The following is a 23,359-nucleotide window of genomic DNA, read 5'->3' on the forward strand; positions in this document are numbered from 1 at the left end:
TTTGAATGTAATTAATCTTGTGAAAGTCTCTTTTATTCTTGGTAACAGTTGTAAAGAAAAATAAACGGATTATTTTGGTTCAGTAAAACATTTACACTTTTGGTTTAGCTTCTGGAATAGTTGGGCTTGATTATCAGTGTACTGCTTTTGTAAGACTTATAACAATGGTGTTGAGCTTCTTCAGAGTTATTGGAGCTGCGCTTATCCAGGCATCTAGAGAGATTTCCATCACAAACTTGAATTGTGACTTGTAGATATTGGACATGCTTTGAGGAGTCAAGTGGTGAGTTACCCTAGCCTCTAACTTGCTCTGATAACCACAATATTTATATGCCTGGTCCAGTTCAGTGTCTGGCAAATGGTAATCTTGAGAATGTTAGGTTCAGTGATGCTGCTGAACGGTAAAGGCAAAAGGTTGGATCCTCTCTTTTTGAGATGGTCATTCCCTGGCACTTATGTGGTCTGTCGAAACCAGATGCAGGCTAGTTCAAGACAGAAGGGGTTCATGTTTGAAATATTTTATATTTTAACATTCCAGCTGACCCATACGTACAGGTTTAAGGAATTAAAATTACCTTCAGCAATTCAGTGCACTTCAAGGAAAACTGGCTCTTTTATTGCACCTCTTCGCTTAGGCTTATTAGTCAATGACCCAAGCTACTGATTTATCATTCATCTTTACGAGCTGCTTACTAGCTGGTAAACTTGCATAATGCAGGAATAACTTTCTTAAAGGGGTAATGTTCCACTTCAGATTTCTCCTCACATTAGGAAACAATATCAATTTACATTTCTGTGTAGATTGCACGAGTGAACAACATAGATTTGGAGCAGACTCACCTGTGCTGAAAATCCACAGAAAAATCCATACCAAAAGTGAACAAATGTGAAGGCAAAATTTTTATAGAAGAAGTAACTGAGAAATCTGCACATGCGAAAATATGACCACCTTCCATGGACTAATAACAGACGCTGCAGATAACGAAATTGAGCAAAGGAGAAATCACTTGAAAGGACAGCCTGTGTTCCTTCTTCACCACTTATACCAACTCCAATGTGAGCAGCTGTAGGAAAATGAATTAGATATTATTTGAGTAACTTTGCATCTTTAAAAAGGCTATGGACTATGTGGAAGCTGGAGTGAGGCAAACGTGAATAATCAATCAGGGGACCATGAATCAGAATCTCTGAAATGACTACCGTCCTTTTCCATATAGGAGTATTCTTTTAAGACGCACGTAAAAAATTCAGCCCATCCCCAGCCTAGCCTCCAGCTTAATGAATCAAAATCTCCTCAGTACAACATACCCAAGAGACACTAACTGTTTCTCTGATTCTGTCTGATAGTTTCCACCTTCCCCAAAATTAACCCTCTTGGAAGCTGCCATTTTGTGCCTGTTCTGGGAGACCAGCTGTCTATGCGCTTATGGCTCATGTTCAGGAACAATGCAGACAAATATTGTCAAGGTCAGGAGAGCTTGGTACAAAATGCGGTCACAGATCAAATGTATGTGTTCCCTTATGCCTGTGATCATTAGGTTTTGTTTAGAAAGAGGTGTGGTTTTTCTTTCTAAAAGCCGGGGGGGGGGGGGGGGCTAAAGTCTTTTCTATTCTGAAGTGAAGACCGATAAGCCTGCTGTGCCTTGCATCCTAGGTTCCTAAAAGAACTAGCTACAGAGATAATGGATGCATTCCTTGAAGTTTTTCAGAGGTTTTTGGACGTTGGAGAGTACTGGAGGTTTGGTAAACTGCTAAGGCAACACCCTTATTCAAAACGGGAGGGAACCACAAGGCAAATAATTATAGGCCAATTAACATAGCATCTTTGTTGGAAAAATGTTGAATCGATAATTAAGAAGTAATAACAGTGCAATTGGAAAATCATAATATGTTCAACAGTGTCAGCAAGACTTCATGTAAGGAAAATCATATCTGACTAATTTATTTAAGTTTTTGAGAAAGTCTCATCCACAATGGACAGAGTGGAACCAGTAGATATATTGTATTTGGACTTCCAGAAGACATTTGACAAGATACCTCACCAAAGGTTGTTATGAGACAGGAACCCATAGGAGTGGATGTTGTGCCATTTGGCCCATCAAGTCCACTCCACCATTTAATCATGGTTGATGGGCATTTCAACTCCACTTCCCTGCACTCTCCCTGTAGCCCTTAATTCCTTGAGAGATCAAGAATTTATCAATCTTTGCCTCGAAGACATTTAATGTGCTGGCCTCCACTGTGCTCTGTGGCAATGAATTCCACAGGCCCGCCACTCTCTGGCTGAAGAAATGGCTCCTCATTTCCGTTTTGAATTTGCCCCTTCTAATTCTAAGGCTGTACCCATGGATCCTAGTCTCCCCACCTAACGGAAACAACTTCCCAGCGTCCACCCTTTCTAAGCCATACATTGGGGATACAGTGGGGGGACGGCAGATTTTGAAGCAGGAGCAGGCAGAGACAATGGGTCGACCAGGGCAGTCAGTTTTATGGATTTTGGGAAGGAGGCACAATTGGGCAGTGCGGGTTGGGGAACGATGAGGTTGGAGGCTGTGGATGGGAGGCCACCTGAGGTGATGCGGTTGTGGATGGACTGGGAAATGATGTTTTGGTGATCGGGAGTGGGGTCATGATCAAGGGGGCGGTAGGAGGAGGTCTCAGAAAGTTAGTGCCTGGCCTCAGTGATGTAGAGGTCTCTGCGCCGTACTATAACTGCATCTCCCTTTTCCACGGGTTTTATACTGAGGTTAGGGTTAGGGCAGATGGAGCGGAGGGCTGCACATTCTGTGCGCGAAGAGGTTGGAGTGGGTGAGAGGGATGGTGAGGTTGAGGCAGTTGATGTCACAACGGCAGTTGGAGATGAAGAGGTTGAGGGAGGATAGGAGGCCTTGGTGTCCAGGAGGATGGGGAGTGTTGGAGGTGAAAGGGGTCGGTGGGGGGGGGGGGGGGGGGGGGGGGTTAGGCTTGCGATTAAAGAAGTAAGCGTGGAGGTGGAGGCACCATAAAAACTGTTCAATGTCCAGACATGAGCGGTATTCGTTGATGTTCGGGTGGAGGGGGATAAAGGTGAGTCCTTTACTAAGGACTGACTGTTTGTCCTTAGTGGAGGGAGGGGGGTGCTCTGGGGGATGGTGAAGACCAGGCAGGGCTGGGTGCTAGTGTATACTGTGGAGCTGCTGGCTGTGGGGGCAGTGGGCGGAACAGCGGCAGCAAGTGAGTCCTTGATGATGGCAGCGGTGTTGGCAGGTGTGGCTTTGATGTTGGTAGTGCTATTGGTCTCAGAAACCAGCGGAATCAGCAGTGTCGATGGCAGTCCCGGTACCAGAAGTGGCACGCCAGGCATCGGCGGACATCATCCGTGGAATCCGCGAGTTCCCCGATAGTGGCCACGTGGCCAGCGGCAGCAGGCACATTGTGAGGAAGGTCTTGGGGACTTGGGAGGGTGGAAGAGGCCTGTGTTGGGTGGCAGGCACCAGTAAGTTTTGTATGGTTACTTATGGTTTTTAACGTCCAGTAAGGCGGGATAGAATGGTGAATTGAGGTTGTGGATCCTGTGAAGAATGACAAACAGGAGAGGTCCTTTGTAGGTTTGGGACAGGGAGGCTCTGAGCTGGGGTAGGCTTGATTGTTGGGCCAGGAGATGCTGCGAGTGTGTGTTTGAGAAGTCACAGAGAAACACATTTTTTGACAGTCTGCATGTTCTGTGTGTAGCGGTTGTTGTGGTTGGGGCAAAATCGGGAAGGCCTGAAGATAGACTGCAGTGCCTTTGGAATGATCCAGTTCCGTAGGCAGGTAGTAAGAAAGGCAATGTGGCTCTAGTACCTGGTTTACTTCAGGATGTGGTCGAGCAGTTTCCAGAGGGTAGCAGTGGGAGTGAGATCCACTGAGGTCTTCCCAGAGGGAGGAGGGTAATTTCTTCAAGGTAGGCATCCTTAGAAGAGGCTTCGCAGTGGGGTTAAAACTCACTCAGAGATAGCAGGAGCTGCCGATACTGGGGTCCGAGATAACAATGTGTAGAGCTGGATGAGCACAGCAGGCCAGGCAACATCAGAGGAGCAGGAAAGCTGACGTTTCAGGTCTGGGTCCTTTCTTCAGAAATGGGGGAGGGGTAGTGGACTCTAAAATAAATAGAGAAGGGGAGGTGATGATGGAAGGTGGATAGAGGGCCAGATTGGTGGAGAGAAGACGGACAGGTCAAGGAGGTGCGAACGGAGGCCGTGAAGGTGAGTGTAGGTAGGGAGTTGGTCAGTTGTGAAGGAGGAGTGGGCAGGTGGGAGGGAAGACAGACTGGTCAAGGAGGCAGGGATGAGGCTGGTAGGTAGGAAGTCGGGGTGGGGTTGGTCAGTGAGTTTGGAGGAGTGGATAGGTTGGAGAAAAGACCGACAGGCCAAGGAGGCAGGGGCAAGCTAGGCTGGTCTTGGAATGAGGTCGAGGATGGGAAGATTTTGAAGCTTGTGAAGTCCATATTGAAACCATGGAGATAAGGAGGAATTTCTTCATCCAGAGGGTAGTGGCTCTGCAGAGCTCACTACCACAGAACGCTGTGGCAGCAAAGTCATTTAGTGTATTTAAGTCAGAGATAGATGCATTCTTGATTCGTATGAGGATCAAGGGCTATGGGGAGAATGCAATTGAGAAACATATCAGCCATAATCAAATGGTGGGGCAGACTTGAAGGGCTGAATGGCCTAATTCTGCTCCTATATCTTATGGAAAGATATTATTTCATTCAAAGCAGCTCAGAGAAGGTTCACTCAAAGTTCCATATGGGGGAGGTAATGGCCTAGTGGTATTATCACTGGACTGTTAATCCACAGATCAGATAACATTTGAGGACCCAGGTTCAAATCCTGCCATGGGAGATGATGGAATTTGAATTCAATAAAATATCTGAAATTAAGGATCTAAAGATAACCATGAATCCATTGCCAACTGTTGGGGTAAAACTCATCTGGTTCACTGGTGTCCTTCAGGGAAGGAAACTGCCATCTTTACTTGGCCTGGACTGCCATCTTTACTTGGCCTGGCCTAGATGTGACTCCAGATCCCCAGCAATGTGACTGACTCTCAACTGCCCTCTAGGCAATTAGGGGTGGGCAATAAATACTGCCAAGCCAGTGATATCCTCATCCCAGAAATGAATAAAAGGAAAAAAAAGGATTATCTTTTGAGCAAAGAGTGAACAGTTTGGACCTCTACTCATTGAAACATATATGATTTTAAAGGCCCTGATAGGGTAAATGCCGAGGCAGTATTTGCCCTCATGGGACAGTCTGGGACCAGAGGGCCTCGTCTCACAATAAAAGAGTGCCGATTTAAGACTAAGATGAGGACGAATTTCTTCTGTCAGAGGATTGAGAGTCTTCAGAACTCCTTACCACAGAGAGCTGTGGGGCTGAGCCTTTACATATATTTAAGGCTGAGATGGATCCTTGATCCGTACAGGGAACAAGACGTGGAGCATCGCGATCGGAAGACAGTCCCAGTGCAGTACAATATACCTTGTCGCAGCTGAGTGCTGGGGTGGAGTGGGCCTGTGGTTGGACTGGGGCCTGGTGTGTGTGGTCAGACCATGTGCTGAGCTGCTGCTTTTTGAAATCTTTAGTGAACCGTAATGCCAATCCTTTCATTATGTTCTAACCATCTGATTTCTAACTTTGTTTTGATACCGTAAGCAATGCTACTACTTTTTCTTTTATTCCTCTTTGTATCCAAGATTTGTACCTAAGATGGTGTTGTCAGAGGCAGCTATTCTAAAAAACATTTCACTATGCTTCTATACTGGAGTACACATGACGATAAAGGATATTTTATTCTATTCTATTCAAAAGTTACAAGGACAGGCAGGAAAGTGGATGTTAGGAATGTTGAATCAATTATGATCATATTGAATGGCAGGGTGGGCTTAAGTGGCTGAACAGCCTATTCCTGTCCGTTTTTCTTATTGTTTCTGTGGTCTAGCAATTTGATGGAGTATCCTGAATAAGCAATTCTGCTGCACCTTTTTCAAAATTTAAAAAATAAAAACTATATATTCACACACACTTACTTTGAATTAAACACAGGGTCAAGTGCATCTGATGTCATTCACACAGCCATACACATATGTGCATTCATACACACATATCATACAAATTAAAGTAATACATTTTCACAAATCATACTGATCACAATCTCTGATCTACGATCTCCCACGTGGCAGTTTGTGGTCTTTGAATGCATTTGATGCTTAGAAGTTGAAGTGAAGGTCTTGGAAAAGGTTCATAGCAAATATTGAAGTTTCTTGTAGACAAAGAGCTTAGAGGCAGACTCTCACATGAACTTTAAACTGGGACATGTTATATGCTCTAACTGCCAGATATCTTACAGCTTGTTTTGAAGTCTGGTTCAGGGACTGGCTGAACTGACAGTTCTGACACCTCTGGCAGACCAGCTTGCAAATAGCTCGTAAGTGATTTGTGAAACAAACAGGGTAAAATGACAGCCAAAATGTTGCCTTTAATTAACTAAGGTACGGTGCTCCCATTAACTGCATATCTTGTGTTGTGGATGAACGCTTCTGAGAGTTAATGTCATTAAAAGCAAAGTCAATACAATTCCATTCCAACAATATTCAATCTGCTGCTACCTCTAGTGGATTTAGTCTGCTTTTGGGAGAGGCCATACTCAGGTATAGATTTAGAGGGCTCTGGGACTTTGGCAGTAGTTATGATTTGGTAGCTAACAGTAGATCAATATGTTATTCAATTAATCCATAGGACAGACCTTCCAGTTTTGGCAGTAGCATCAAATGTTAGAAAGGATTGACAGAGTGTGCCCTTGTTGTTTCTGGTGCTTGTGATGGTGCTGGGTGTTCCTTCTGGTTTTTTTCCTTTTTGGCTTTTCTGTAGCAGTTTGATACAATTGAGTGGCACTCCTGTCAATTTCAGAGGGTTCTTAAGAGTCAAACAGTGGTGTGTATCTGGAGTCGTATGTAGGCTAGACTGAATAAGGATGGTATTTCCTTCCCTTGTTGAACACTGGAGATCCAGAAGAGTATTTATAGACAATCTGATAGTTTTGTATTCAGTGTTATTGAGACCTCAAATACCCTGGTGTGGAAATCAACTGGTCCAGAGCACAATAATCTAACATGTTGCTCCTCAGTTTCCCAAATTTAAAGCCAATGATTCACAAGAATTATTGATGTTCTGATGCACCAGTGAACTAATGATTTACATGACACTATATGTATTTTATAATCAAAGTGCTGTTTAGACAAAAAAATGTTTGTTCTTAGAAATAATCATAATTTAACCCACAGATAAAGGCAGTGATAATGGGAACTGCAGATGCTGGAGAATCCAAGAAAATAAAATGTGAGGCTGGATGAACACAGCAGGCCCAGCAGCATCTCAGGAGCACAAAAGCTGACGTTTCAGGCCTAGACCCTTCATCAGAGAGGGGGATGGGGTGAGGGTTCTGGAATAAATAGGGAGAGAGGGGGAGGCGGACCGAAGATGGAGAGAAAAGAAGATAGGTGGGGAGGAGAGTATAGGTGGGGAGGTAGGGAGGGGATAGGTCAGTCCAGGGAAGACGGACAGGTCAAGGAGGTGGGATGAGGTTTTGCAATGGGAGAGAGATTCCCTGAGGTTGGTCCGGAGGGAGGAGGGTAACTTCTTCAGGTTAGGCATCTTCCAGGGATGCCTAACCTGAAGAAGTTACCCTCCTCTCTCCGGACCAACCTCAGGGAATCTCTCTCCCATTGCAAAACCTCATCCCACCTCCTTGACCTGTCCGTCGTCCCTGGACTGACCTATCCCCTCCCTACCTCCCCACCTATCTTCTTTTCTCTCCATCTTCGGTCCGCCTCCCCCTGTCTCCCTATTTATTCCAGAACCCTCACCCCATCCCCCTCTCTGATGAAGGGTCTAGGCCCGAAACTTCAGCTTTTGTGCTCCTGACCCTGCTGAGTTCATCCAGCCTCACATTTTATTATCACAGATAAAGGCAGGCTGCCAGGCAAGGGATATTGTGGTATCATGAGTAGCTGCCCATGTTCACTGGCCTAAAGGATTTAAACAGATGATTAACACAGCATAGATTGCCAGTCCCCAAACTGCTATTGGCAAGTCAGTGTGTGTGAGAGAGAAGGTGGGGCGGTGGGGAGAAAGAGAGAGAGAGAGAGAAAGAGAGAGAGAGAGAGAGAGAGAGAGAGAGAGAGAGAGGGGGGGGGGGGAGAGAGAGAGAGAGAGAGAGAGAGAGAGAGAGAGAGAGAGAGAGAGGCAGTGTGGCAGTGTCCAGGAAAACAAGCCATCATCTTACTGGGAGTAGCCTGGAGGTTTGAGGGGAGTACAAAGGCTGTTACCGCCAATCACTATGAACCAACAGGGATGAACATCCTACCATTCCAAACCACAGGGGTCCACTATCTGTTTCTCAATGTTACAGAACAGATTAGGAATCAGTAAAGTGTTCTCATCCGATATTGGTCATATACTTCTGTTCTTTGTCCAATTAAATAATGTATCATACTTAAACTGCTGCTTTTAATACCCATAATAAACTGTTAGAAAACTGCTTACAAATAGTTCACTGCCTATATTAGATAATTGTGATCACGATCACCAAAATCTAACATCCCGAAACAAGCACCTTCACTTTGTGCCACTCTCCTGCCTTCTCCAATTAACCACGCATATTTTATCAGTCATTGATGAAGGGTCTAGGCCTGAAACGTCAGCTTTTGTGCTCCCGAGATGCTGCTTGGCCTGCTGTGTTCATCCAGCTCCACACTTTGTTATTCCGTCACCCTGCATATTGTTCCAGTTCAAATAACTGTCTAATTCTTTCCTTAATGACTTGGTCGAACCAGTCTCTACCACATTTTCTGGCAGTGCAATTCCAGAATCTAGCCATTACTTGTACGATAAGCTTCTTCTTTATATCACATTTCGTTGTTTTAAATCTGCACTGTCTCATTCTTGATCCTTTCACAACTGGGGGCATTTTCACTTTAATTCTCTGATAAGACCTCTTATGATTTTGAATACTTCTATCAGATCTTTTTGGCCTGAGCTTCTTCAAGGAAAACATTGACAGTCAGTAGTGGGAGTAGGTCATTCAGAGCCTTAAGCCTGCTACACCATTCAATAACATCACAGCTGCTCTGACCGTAACCTCAAATCCACATTCTCACCTGCACAATAACCTTTCAACCCCTTGCTTAACAAGAATCTATCTACCTCTGCTTTAAAAAGATTCAGGGTTTCTGCCTCCATCACCTTTTCACGGAGAGAGTTCCAAAGACCCATGACCCGCTGAGAAAACAAAAATCACCTCATGTCTTTAAAGTAGATGAAACCTGATTTTTTTCAACATTTACACCTCCCATTAACTCTTCCATAAGATGACAGATCCCCTCCACATATATCATTTCAAGACACTTCAAGATTTTATGTTTCAATCAAGGAAGGATGCAAATTGTGGAGATTCTGCCCATATTTTTTAAATATTGGCCAGTGCCAGACAACTGGAGAATTACATATCTTACAACCAGACAGTTATTTTGTAATGTAGAACCTGAATATTGCTGCAATAACCAACTGGATCAGTGTGGAATATATTCACTGGAGATTAGAAGAATGGGTGGGAAAGAGTTTCATTGAAACCTATACAAATCTAACAGGACTACTGAGATTAAATAAGAGTAAAGATGGATGTTCCCGCTGACCAGAGTCCAGAACCAGGGGTCACAGTCATAGGATACAGGATAGGCCATTTACAGGATACAGGACAGGCCACCTAGAGAGCCTATGGAATTCTGTACCACAGAGATCAGTCAAAAACAACCCTCTAACTACGTTAATCCCATTTTTCAGCACTGGCCTTGTGTGCCTTGGCATCACAAGTACACATCTAAATATTTCTTAAATGTTTTGACAATTTCTGCCACAAGTAGCGAGTTCCAGGTTTCTACCATCTTCTGGGTGAAAAACAATTTCCTCTAAATCTTCTGTCCCTTAACTTAAATTTATGTCCAATGATCATTGATCCCTCCACTGAGAGAAGAAGTTTCTCTCTGTCTACCTCATCTATGTCCCCCCTAATTTTATACATTCAATCATATTTCCTCTCAATCTCTTCTGCTGCAAGGAAAATAACCAAGTCTATCTAATCTCTCTTCAGAGCTGAAACTCTCCAGCCCAGGCAACATCCTGTTAAATTTCCTTGACAGCTTTTTCAGAGTTATCACATCCTTCCTATAATGTGGATTCCAGAAGTACACACAGTACTCTAGATGTGGCCTTACCATTGTTTTAAACTGTTATGGGATCACCTCCCTGCCCTTAAAGTCTATGCTATGACTAATAATGGCAAATATCCATAGACCTTCTTAACCACGTTATCAACTACCTCAAGAAATTAGAAGACACGCGCAGCAAGTTCTCTCTGATCTCTTCGGTGTTTCCTTCGGCTCCACCTTTTATCTTTTTGTTTCAGCATTTATACTTGCCATTTATGATGTCAAGTTATCAAGTAGAATTTCTGCAAGAAAATCTGAACATCCAATTCAGTGTTTTCTCACTTACCTTTGATCATGCTTACATCATTTGCACCATCTCCAATTGCCAAGGTTATGGCTTTTTTGTACTTTTTCACCAGTTCTATCACTTGAGCTTTCTGAAGGGGTGTTACACGACAACAGATAACTGTTTTACAAAGACAAGCTGTTTTTAGGAATTCTATTTCCATGTCTTCCAAAGCATATGCCTGTTATTTGGATAGAAATATGCATGAGCTTTAATTCAGTAGAAATTCATAATCTTATCAATATACATGATAGAAACAGACTAAAATGATTCCTTATTCAAAGGGTTTAATGACTCAATCATTGCATAGCAACGATTTTAAAGGCATCTCTCATTTTGACGATATCTTTGTAGTAAGAAAGCAGTCTTGCTACCTAATGAAATCACCCCAGTATGATAGCACCACAAACACATCTCCTCCCTTTCCTTCTTAGCATTCCAAGGCACTGCACCTTTTGAGATATCCTGGTCCAGCCCAGAATTATGCCCATTCCCTTCCATGACCATTTTCCACACAAATGCAGAAGATTAAACACCTGTTCTTTTGAACTCTTTTTCTCTCTTCACCATCCAAGGCATCAAACACTATTTTTAAGTAACATTCCCTATGAACTGCGCACACACAGCTGGGCACCAGAAAATTGAAACTCACACAGGGCCTATAATCATCTATACACCAGACAGTTGCACACTGAGAGACAAGTAGGAATCGATCTGAGACCTCCACGCAACATGATCCCAATGGCTATGTACAGACATCTGTGAATCCGTGGATCTTCCATGTGCCAGAACAAATCCCAAGCTTTCTGATCTCATTACTCTTCCATACAATTGCTTCCAGCTCCAAACAAATTGTTAAAACTTGTGATTGTTGAAGCATGCTCTGGGAAGGGGAAGAATGTGAGGTCACCTCCAACTGGAGGCCCAAGTGAGAAGCTGGAGGAACAAAGCAGAATGGCTGATCTAATAGGAACTGCAGATGCTGGAGAATCTGAGGTAACAAGGTGTAGAACTGGATGAACACAGCAGGCCAAGCTGCATCAGAGGAGCTGGAAGGCTGACATTTTGGGCCTAGACCCTTCGAGGCCCGAAACGTCAGCCTTCCTGCTCCAGTGATGCTGCTAGGTCTGCTGTGTTCATCCAGTTCCACATCTTGTTATCTCAGGATGTCTGATAAACAGGTTGCCATTCCATGCAAATAAATATACCATTAGACATTTATAAGTTTAAAATATGTTCAAAAGAAAAGCAAATGTGTCTTCAAGTTCCTTAAAACAGAAATCCTGTGCACATTCCAAAAATGGATGTTTTCCAAGGTCATCAAAACCAAAATGCCATCTTCTAAACAGAAACACAACATGCGAATCAGTGAGGTTTTTATTTATCATGAAGCAGATAATGTCATTTGGACTATTTGCTCTGGAGCAAATTCTGGCGTTTAGTTCAGCACTGGGGAAAAAAATGACAGGATACTGGACTACCTAAAACAATATTTGGGCCAGAAAGAGCACATAGATGCCATTAATTAGTTTTTGAAACCAAAGCACAGGTTTTATGAGATAACACGACTTAGAGCTGGATGAACACAGCAGGTCATGCAGCATCAGAGTGCAGGAAGGCTGACGTTTCGGGCCTAGACCCTTCTTCAGAAATGGGGGAGGAGAAAGGGGATCTGAAATAAATAGCGAGAGAGCGGGAGGCAGATAGAAGATGGATAGAGAAGATAATAGGTGAAGAGGAGGCAGACAGGTCAAAGAGACAGGATGGAGCCAGCAAAGGTGAGTGTAGGTGGGGAGGTAGGGAGGAGATAGGTCAGTTCAGGGGGGACAGACAGGCCAAGGGGGCGGGATGAGGTTAGTGGGTAGGAAATGGGGGTGAGGTGGGAGGAGGGCATAGGTGGGAGGAAGGACAAGTTAGGGAGGTCGGGACAAGCTGAGCTGGTTTTAGGATGGGATGGGGTGGGGGAGGGGAGATTTTGAAGCTTGTGAAGTCCACATTGATACCAGTGGGCTGCAGGGTTCCCAAGCAGGATATGAGTTGCTGTTCCTGCAACCTTCTGGTAGCATCGTTGTGGCTCTGCAGGAGGCCCAGGATGGACTTGTTGTCTGAGGATTGGGAGGGGAAGTTGAAATGGTTTGCCACTGAGAGGTGCAGTTGTTTAGCGTGAACCGAGCGTAGGTGTTCGAATTGTACGAACGCTCACCAAAATGCAACAAAATTGTGAGATCAGAGAGAAGCATACAGAGTACAAAAAGACAAATCTCGACATAGTGGAAGTTCTTGTTGATAATGTCACACTTGCAGTAAAGATCAATGCATACTTGGTTTCTGTACAAGACCGTCATGATTATGTGTCGAAGTAGATGGCAATTACTGAGAGCTAGTGCAGCAAGAATTACAACTTCAAATTCGTAGTGTATTTGTTTTGTTATACACAGATGGTGCCTGGATGAATTGCACAAATCACATTTTCATTACCATGATAGTATTCATAAGTACAGACCTTTCAACACACAAAAATGTTGATTCAATACATCACTTTTCCACTAGGATCTGAGTTTGCAACAGTGCTCCATTGTGACAGCAAGTGATCTTGATGTACAAAAGATGGAGATGTTTAATTAGGCGAAACTTCTGTTATGCTGGGAAAGAAAGTCTGTGGAAAAGCCACACTCTTGCAATGCAAAATCAAACATTTGCTGGATCAGCAGTGCATTGCCAATAGGAAAGATCTGGGGATAAATGATGCTTCGACACAAGTTTCAAGCATGCATGATATTGAAAAGCTTCTAAGAGCAGTGTATGCAATGTTCTGGTTAAATGTGAAGAAAGGATAATTTGAAGATTTTGCCAAGTTATAGAATGTGATACAGTGGCATTTCAACAAGTGAGTGCAGTGAAGTGGCTGTCAAGACACTTTACTAATGCAAAATTACAATGTTTTAGTTAAGTAGTGCACAGAGCAAGTGAATAAGTGAACCGATCCAATAAACCAATATTGCTGGAAAACGTTCACATAGCTGCACAATCACACTGTATTCACAACTCTGAACGATGTTCACGGTGAACTGGAATTGCTGTGCAAATTCTAGCAGAATGCTGTTTGATAACATTTTAGACAATGCCATTTGCAAAGGCCAAGATTAATAAACTGAAGATTCAGTATCTAGGTGAACGTGTTTATTGGAATAATGAAATTAAGAAGGTCCTGAATGCTCTCAACTGTGATGTGGGCATTGCTGCAAACCTTCAAAAGATTCAACTGCTATCTAACCACTTGGAAAGCAGATTTCCAGAAGAGAAATTATGACAGTGGCATGCATTTGATGAGGCTGCAATCACCAACACAACCAATTATGAATCTGGAAAACATAGTACTGTGGGACCGATATTGAAAAATTCCACTTTTATACCAAACTATGATGAAGGTATGGACAAAAAAGATACGTGAGGAATACTCTGAGTTCAAATGTACAGTTGTGGGGAAAATCAAGATGGGTTCCATTCAGAAATTCAGTAATTTAGTTGACTATGCTCTAAAGTGATGACCACTTTCAAGAAATGTCCATTTTTCTGGACATTTGTACAACACTTCAGTCATTAAGTGTTGACTGTGAGCATAGATTTAGTCACATCAACTCGATTAAGTGTAAATCCAGGAATAGATTAGTAATAGACCACTTAGCTTGACGTCATTTAAGCCATATATTACATCTGGACAAAACATCAAAATGAATGCAGTATACAAATACTGAGTAACAAATAAAAATAGGCATTGAAAGTTCCCAACAAAGGATTGAATAAATTACTAGTGCCTCTTTTGGTCACACGGTATATGCAGTGTACATAGCATTCTCACTAAACAGGTCCACAGACTTCTCAGCTGAACAATTTTTTTTAGGAAGAAGAATGCCTGTAACTGTAAAATAATATGAATGTACATTTTTAATAATTCACACTGTAAAAAAAATCGGTTTATGCAGGTAAAATGCCTGTGGATGCCAACGATGTCCACATCCTATAAATGAATTTTAAAAAATAAAATATGATAAACACAAATATTTAATAGCTAATAAACAAATTTTGAAAAATAATAAACTGCGATATCACTTGTACTTAATGTAGGCAATATGCTGCTGAAACTACTCCATGTTCCACAGAAGCCCAGAAAAATTAGCGGGAACACTGTTTCTGGATGAAGGAGTGTTGTATGTGTACTTCTGTGAAAAATTAGTCTACTGTATTTTCTGATTACAATGTGGATTCATGTACATTTGGGAAAACAAATACAGATTGGTGACTGCTTTGCAGAACACTTTTGTTCAATCTATAGGCACGATTCCAAACTTTTTGTGGCCTTTCATTTTAATTCTCTACCTTGTTCTCATGCTGACATTTCTGTCCTTGACTTTCCTCACTTTTCCAAAGAACCTCAACAAATAACATTTCATTTTCTATAGACTTGACTTAACATTAAGTTCAACAATTTCAGACCATAAATTCTGCCTATCCATTTATTTTCCTTTTCTTTCATGATTTGGTTTTTCTCTTATTTTTGCTTTCAGACAGTAGTGCACCTTTTCTATGCATTCTTTTTGTTTTGTTGTTTCTGTTCTTTTTCATCAACATTCCCTTTGGCCAAAATTAAACCTTATGTCATTCAATCTCTCCTGACTTCCACCCTCTCACAGGCCTTCCATGACCCTGTCCCATCCAAACCTTACTCAAAAGACTTATTACATCAATAACATTTTCCAAGGTGAACAAATATATAGTTTCTAACAGATTGAGAGTAAAGACTGTGTGTGTGAGATAGACTTTAACAGTAAAGCCTGTGAAGTTGTTTTTCTTCACAGGTTATACATTCCAATGATTTCACATGATTCAGTCTTACCAACCCTGGGTAGGTTTGGTGCCTAAATTGGTGAAGATAAGGTAGGATTGAGTAGAACTGGTATGACATTGGATTGTAAGTCAACTTTATTAATTTTACTCTCTCCTACATCGCTTTTATTGGGTAGTATGATGGTTAAATTGGTCCGAGAATTCTACTTTTTAAAAAAAATTGAATGTGTTGCTGCCGCTGCTACAGAAACCAATGTCAAATTGAACCCTGGGTGGTATGTTGAAAATCTATGCCTGTTTACCCAGAAAAAGTGAAAGAAAGGTATTTTTTAATCAACTTGTTTGGATATGTATCACACACCTACACAGCCATCACATCCTGAAGTCAGGCTTGAATCCAGACCTTCAGCAGGTAAATGACCACTGCACTGCAAGACCCCTAGAAAGGTATCTATTAATTGAGCATTTCATCTGATCTTTAATTGACTTCAGAATTTTTCAAAGTGCAATGATAGCAATGTAGAAAATATATGACAATCAGACGTCCTTAAAACATGTATACCCTGTTTACAAATATTTATGCCTCAGCAGAAAGAAAATGGGATAGATTTATCTCCCTCTGCTTGGCAGGGACGGTGAAACAGAAGTTATATTGGATATGGTAAACTTGATTTCTTGTGCCTAATCATCTGCAATAAATTCCAGTTTTGGTTGCAGTGCCCAACTCAATTATTAATCAACCAAAATTGGTATCCAGTTGTGTACAATGGACTCTGATACTACTTTAACTGCCTATTGTGCACATCATCTGCTATGTACATCCCACTCAATAAAACTTGTGAAAATAATAGAACAAGATGCTAAGATTAACACAAACAGAAATATCTGGAAAAACTCAGCAAACACGGTAGTATCATTGGGGAGAAAGTAGAATCAACATTTTAGGTTCAGTGATCCTTAGAATCATAGAATTATTGTTTAGTGCAGAAGGAGGCCAATAAACCCATTGTGCCTGTACTGGCTTCTCAAACAGCCACCCAGCTAGCCCCATTCTCCAGCCCTATCTACGTAGCCCTCTAAGTTCACGACTTTTGAATGAATATCCAGCTCTCTTTGGAAACCTCCTATGGAATTAGTCTTCACCACTTCCCAGGTGGTGTATTCCAAATTCTAACAACTCTCTGAGTAAGAGAGATAGGTCCCTGTGCTCCCATACTCCTCTCAAATCTCTATCACCTCTCGTGTTTATTCTACCAAAATGTACTATCTTACATTTCTCTGCATTGAAACTCATCTGTCAGGTGTTCGTCCATTTGGCCAATTTATCACTGTCTCTCTGAAGTCACTCAGAATCATCCTCATTGTTCACTATTCTCTCTAGCTCAGCATCATTTGCAAACTTAGAGAATTTGCCCTCAAAGCCCATCTCAAAATGTTTTTTTTATAATCAGAAAAAGCAAGGGTCCAAACGTCCTTGCGAAACACCATTTTCAACTCAACTCCAGTTTGAGAAGCATCCATTTATATCCACCCTGTGTTTCCTACCTTTTAGTTGTCAAGGACCTATTAATCCTAACCCCAAACATCTATAACTTTCTTATGGTTCTGAAAAGGGGTCCCTGAACCTGAAACGTGGACTCCAATTTCTCCTCATTTCTATCAGACCTGCTGAGTTTCTGCAGTTATTCCTGTTTTTGTTTCAGATTTCCAGCATTTGTTTTTTGTTGAGAGTGCTAAGAATTTTTCCAAGTGCTAGGAGGGTGCCTGATAGCTGAATTCTTCCCTACTGCGTGAGGCATCATTCTTGCCGTTATGGAACCTCAGTATAAAAATTCAGTGGAATGTGGCCTCTGTTGTGCACACATATCATGATTGATTTATTGAGAATGTCTGATAGATATTCAGGAGACAGACGGTGATTCTGCAGTTTGGAAGCAACACTGACTGCTCCCACTATCGAGAGGCATCTCCATTATAGATAGACCACAATCGCATTCATACTGCCTGGATGGGCTCCACCTATTTAATAGCCTATTACTAGAGCTATTCCTCCTCTGCATGAACCAATTCTCACCTTTCCTCCTCCCACACCTTCAATTGAGGATATTTAGAGACTTTCCCACTGATCTCAAATCCTCCGCTAAACTTGTCAACAAGTTATTAGAGGGTGAGACAGCACAACAACAATAAGTTGCACAGTAAGTCCATGTTTGTTCGAGCTCTAATTACACATTTCCACAAGATGACTGACATGTTTTCAACCTCATCATATTCTCTGGGTTATCATGAGCAACATCCTGTAAAGTTTCTCAATAATGACATTCAAATACTACTCTTCAACAAACAGAGGTAAATTACATCAGCAACAGTTTCTTACCAGTAAATCTCCATTGATCACGAGCCCATACTCCCCATCGACATTTTCTTCAGGTATGACAACTGGTTTCTTTGGCTGCTTGATGCTGATTTCTGCTTGATCCTCTTTTTTCATTATTGCTGAAGCTTTTCTATGTACACAAGAGTGTTAATTATGTACCAAATATATGATGAAGGAAAACTTACAAAAACGTGTCATCCTTTGAGTACAGGAAGAGTAGTAATTTGATTTGATGTAAGATATAGATTAAGTTCCCCCGAATTTAAAATGTTATATCATGAATTTTGCTTTATACACATAGGATACAGGCATAGAAATAGGCCATTTGACCAAACAGTTCAGTTAGTGTTCACACTCAACTTGAGAATTCTCCTACATTACCTTATTTAAATCAATAGAAACACAGAATATAGGATCAGGAATCAGCCATTTGGCCCATCCAGCCTGATCCACCACTCAATAACATATTCAGTCGTCCTTTCCTGCTTTCTTCCCCTATTCTTTGATCTATTTAGTCTCAAGAATTACATCAACATCTTTTTTGAAATTCTTCAATATTTTGGCTTCGACAGATGCTATGGCAGAGAATCCCACAGGCTCATCACTTTCTGTACGAAGACATTTCTCCTAATTTGTCCTAAAAGTCCTACCCCCTTATCTTAGGCTGTGACCCCTGGTTCTGGGCTCCCCAGTTATTGAGAACATCTCCTTCACAGATACTGCCAGACTTGCTGAGCTTTTCCAGCAACTTTGTTTTTGTTCCAGACCTACAGCATCCACAGTTCTTTGGGTTTTTATTTCATATTTAATTCAGTGCCACATCTCTTCCTGGTAGGCCCACCTTGGAGAAGTTCTGTTCCTCTCTCCGACAGGATTTCTGTTCCAATCTCTTTTCCTGCCCACCGACTTTAATTTCACTGTCACTCCTGGTGTTTGACCAGATATTTACTAAAACTCGTTTCCACAGCCACATCACGTTCCTCAGTGACTGCTTTCGGCTCAGACTCACGCCACGTGGATTCCAATTGAATTTTCATCCTTTACGTTTTGAATCCTCCCAGGATCACAGATATCTCTATGATGTTCAACGTGCCATGGACTTCAGCTCTCGCCACATCCTGAGATTCACACTCAGTGCCATGCAGCGCCACATGCACACTCTCAATATTTCTCAACAACAGCATCGCAAAGTGCTGGTGCAGGGCTGCACCACTCCTCAGTTCCACTTCATCCTCCGGCTCATTCGCTAACAAGAAACTTTTCTCTTTTCCTTTCAGGCATCAAGGCCCACAAGATGCAACAACTCAAAAATACCCATGGCCCTAAGGAACCTTCCTCTCCTCGCCTTCCCTCTGGCTCTATCTCTTCCCCCAACTACCCCCACTTCCTGTCGAGTATTCACCATCCCTCTTAACCTTCCGCTCTCTGATGTTGAATGCTCTGTACTCAGCAAAGGCCTCAGCTTTATCCCTCTGCGCCCGCACCTTAATGAATCGGGCACAACATAATGCTGAACTCTTCTTCGGCCACCTTTGCCTCCGGGCCCATTTCTTTGGACAGGAATCCTCTCTCTGTCCCACAGACCCCTCTGCACAGCTCCAACACTCTCTCTCCACCTGGACCCCTCCCTCTGGCCTTTTACCTGCACTCGATCTTTTCATTAAGAACTGTCGACGTGAAATTAGTCGCCTCAATTTCACTGCCCCTCTCAACAAATCCAACTTATCTCGCTCCAAACTGACTGCACTCCGTGCACTCAGATCTAACCCTGACTTTGACATCAAGCCTGCTGATAAGGATGGTGCTGTTGGAGTCTGGCGTACTGACCTCTACCTTGCAGAGGCTGAGCGCCAGCTCTCAGATACCTCCTCCTACCCTCCCCTGGACCATGACCCCCACCATGGCACATCAGGCCATTGTATCCACTACGTTTACTGATCTCATTTCATCCGGTGATCTCCCCCACTCTGCTTCCAAGCTAATAGTCCCCCAACCCCGCACAGCTCGTTTCTACTTCCTGCCAAAAATCCACAAACAGGACTGTCCGGGCAGAGCCACTGTTTCAGCCGGCTCATGCCCCATAGAACTCATCTTTTCCTACCTTGACTCGGTCTTCTACCCCCGGTCCTGTCCCTACCCACATACATCCATGATTCATCTGACGCCTTATGCCAGTTTCAGAACTTCCAGTTTACCAGGTCCAGCCACCTCCTCTTTACCATGGATGTGCAATCCCTTTACACATCCATTCCCCACCAGGAGGGTCTGAGGGCTTTCCACTTCTTCCTGGAGCAAAGACCTGAACCATCCCCATCGAGCACCACTTTCCTCCGCTTGGTAGAGCTTGTCCTCACCCTCAACAACTTCTCTTTCAACTCCTCTCATTTTCTTCAGGTAACGGGGGTTGCTACAGGTGGCCACACAGACCCTAGTTATGCCTGTCTCTTTGTGGGGTACATGGAACATTCCTTGTTCCAGTCCTATTCTGGCCCCCACCCACAACTCTTTTTCTGATACATCAATGATATCGTCAGTGCTAATTCCCTCTCTCGTCTGGAATTGGAGAACTTCATTAATTTCGCCTCCAATTTCCACCCTGGCCTCACTGTCACCTGGTATATCTCTGACTCCTCCCTTCCCTTCCTTGACATTTCTGTATCTATTTCTGGGGATAGACTGCTCACTAAAATTCATTCCAAACCAAATGACTCCCACAGCTACCTTAGCTAGACATCCTCACACCCCACATTCTGTAAAGACTCCAACCCATTCTCTCAGTTCCTCTGTTTCCATCATATATGTTCAGATGAGGCTAACTTCGACAAGGAAGCCTTCGAAATGTCCACCTTCTTCCTCAACCAAGGATTCCCCAGCTCCATTGTCAACTGGGCCCTCAACCAGGTCCGACCTATCTCCTGCTCTTCCGCCTTCACCCTTTCTCTTCCCTCCCGCAACAGCGATAGGGTTCCCCTTATCCTGACCTACCATCCCCACAGCATCCACATTCAGAAGATCATCAGACACCATTTCTGCCACCTCCAGCAAGATGTCCCCACCAGACACATATTCCCCTCCCCTCCCTTGTCCGCCGTCCGCAGGGACTGTTCCCTCTGGGACACCCTGGTCCACACTTCCTTCACCCCCAACAGCCCTACGGCACCTTCCCCTGTAACCGGTGAAAGTGCAACACCTGCCATTTACCTCTTCCCTCCCCAGTATCCAAGGGCTCCAAACATACCTTCCAGGTGATGCAACACTTCACCTGTACTTTCCAGAATCTAGTCCACTGCATTCGCTGCTCACAATGTGGTCTCCTCTACACTGGGGGATCAAAGCATAGGCTTGGCAACCGCTTTGCAGAACATTTAAGTTCTGCTCGCAAAAAAGACCCTGAACCACCTGTTTCCTGCCACTTCAAAACACCACCCTGCTCCCTGGTCAACATCTCTGTCTCTAGCTTGCTGCAGCGTTCTAGTGAAGCCCAACAGAAGCTGGAGGAACACCTCATTTTCCACGTGGGGACCCTACAGCCCTCCAGGCTCAATACTGAATTCAATAATTTTAGGGCCTGAACTCTCCCACATCCCAGCCCCGACAACGCACACCAGGCCTTAAGACCGTAAGATATAGGAGTGGAAGTAAGGCCATTCGGCCCATCAAGTCCACTCTGCCATTTCAATCATGGCTGATGGGCATTTCAACTCCACTTCCCTGCACTCTCCCCGTAGCCCTTGATTCCTTCTGAGATCAAGAATTTGTCGAACTCTGCCTTGAAGGCATCTAATGTCCCAGCCTCCACTGCACTCTGTGGCAATGAATTCCACAAGCCCACCACTCTCTGGCTGAAGAAATGTCGTCTCATTTCTGTTTTAAATTTATCCCCTCTAATTTTAAGGCTGTGCCCATGGGTCCTAGTCTCCCCGCCTAATGGAAACAACTTCCTACCCTCCACCCCTTCTAAGCCATACATTATCTTGTAAGTTTCTATTAGATCTCCCCTTAACCTTCTAAACTCTGATGAGTACAATCCCAGGATCCTTAGCCATTCACCATACGTTAAACCTACCATTCCAGGGATCATCCATGTGAATCTCCGCTGGACACGCTCCAAGGCTAGTATGTCCTTCCTGAGGTGTGGGGCCCAAAATTGGACACAGTATTCTATATGGGGCCTAACTAGAGCTTTATAAAGCCTCAGAAGCACATCACTGCGTTTATATTCCAACCCTCTTGAGATAAACAACATTACATTCGCTTTCTTAATCACAGACTCTACCTGCAAGTTAACTTTTAGAGAATCCTGGACCAACACTCCCAGATCCCTTTGTACTTCTGCTTTACAAATTTTCTCACCATTTAGAAAATAGTCCACGCCTGTATTTTTTTTTCCCCCCAGTGCAAAACCTCACATTGAATTTCACCAGCCATTTTCTGGACCACTCTCCAAAACTGTCTAAATCCTTCTGCAGCCTCCCCACCTCCTCAGTACTACCTGCCTGTCCACCTATCTTTGTATCATCGGCAATCTTCGCCAGAATGCCCCCAGTCCCTTCATCCAGATCATTAATATACAAGGTGAACAGCTGTGACCCCAACACTGAACCCTGCGGGACACCACTCGTCACCAGTTGCCATTCCGAAAAAGAGCCCTTTAACCCAACTCTCTGCCTTCTGTCAGACAGCCAATGCTCAATCCAAGCCAGTAGCTCATGTCGAACACCACGGGCCTTGTTATTACATAGCCTGCCATTACATACTCCTTGTTGTTAGTCACTAACAATCCCCATTAGCATCTTTACACCCTCCCTGCCTGATCATTGGCAACTCCTTTGTCTGTCCAATTATCTCTCTCTCTCTTTGGGCTCTGTCCTATCATTTACTCTGTACCCTACCCACCTCCCTGTTTTCTGTATAGAAATTGACAATTTGTCAGCCATCATCAGTTCTGAGGAAGGGTCACCAGACCTGAAACGTTTTCTCCTTCACAGATGCTGCCAGACCTGCTGAGCTTTTCCAGCAACTTTGTTTTTGTTCCTGATTTACAGCATCTGCAGTTCTTTTGATTTTTATTGAGAACATCAATCCTGTATGTACCCTGTCTAAACCCGTTAGGGTTTTACAGGTTTTTATGATATCCCACCAACATCGCCCCAACCCCCATTCTTCTAAACTCCAGGAAATATATTCCTAACCGATTCAGTGTCTCCCTGTTGGTTAATACTGCCAACCGAGGAATCAGTCTGGTAAGCCTTTTTTATGCTTCCTCAACAGCCAAAATATCCTTCTTCAGATAAGATCAAAACTATATACAATAACCCAGGCGTGGTCTTAGCAAGGTCGTTTTCAACGTCAGAAAGATTTGAACCCTCTCACAGTAAAGGTCAACATACCACTTGCCTTCTTCACCACCTGCTGCACCTGCATGCTTACTTTCACTACTGGTGCATGAAGACACTAAGCATTTTCTTTTTCTCTCACATATCTAGCTTTCCTTTATTTTCCATCTATACCATTATCTTCAAGCAGTCACTCTTTTAGCAAGCTCACATTCTCACAACTAATGTAG

General features: G+C 43.3%; 1 protein-coding gene across 3 annotated transcripts in view; it reads right to left on the reverse strand.

The window, feature by feature from the left end:
- LOC125453069 (phospholipid-transporting ATPase ID) overlaps positions 1 to 23,359 on the reverse strand; it is a 281,340-nt gene that overhangs the window by 36,523 nt on the left and 221,458 nt on the right. For all 3 annotated transcript variants that reach the window (XM_059648627.1, XM_059648621.1, XM_059648622.1), the window contains 3 exons: positions 17,794 to 17,923; positions 10,572 to 10,752; positions 841 to 1,064 (listed from right to left, as the gene is read on the reverse strand). In XM_059648627.1, coding sequence (XP_059504610.1) covers positions 841 to 1,064; positions 10,572 to 10,752; positions 17,794 to 17,923 — 535 coding nt within the window. The remainder of the gene's footprint in view (positions 1 to 840; positions 1,065 to 10,571; positions 10,753 to 17,793; positions 17,924 to 23,359) is intronic.

The sequence above is a fragment of the Stegostoma tigrinum genome, chromosome 1 (assembly GCF_030684315.1).
Source record: "Stegostoma tigrinum isolate sSteTig4 chromosome 1, sSteTig4.hap1, whole genome shotgun sequence".
Classification (NCBI taxonomy): Eukaryota; Metazoa; Chordata; class Chondrichthyes; order Orectolobiformes; family Stegostomatidae; genus Stegostoma; species Stegostoma tigrinum.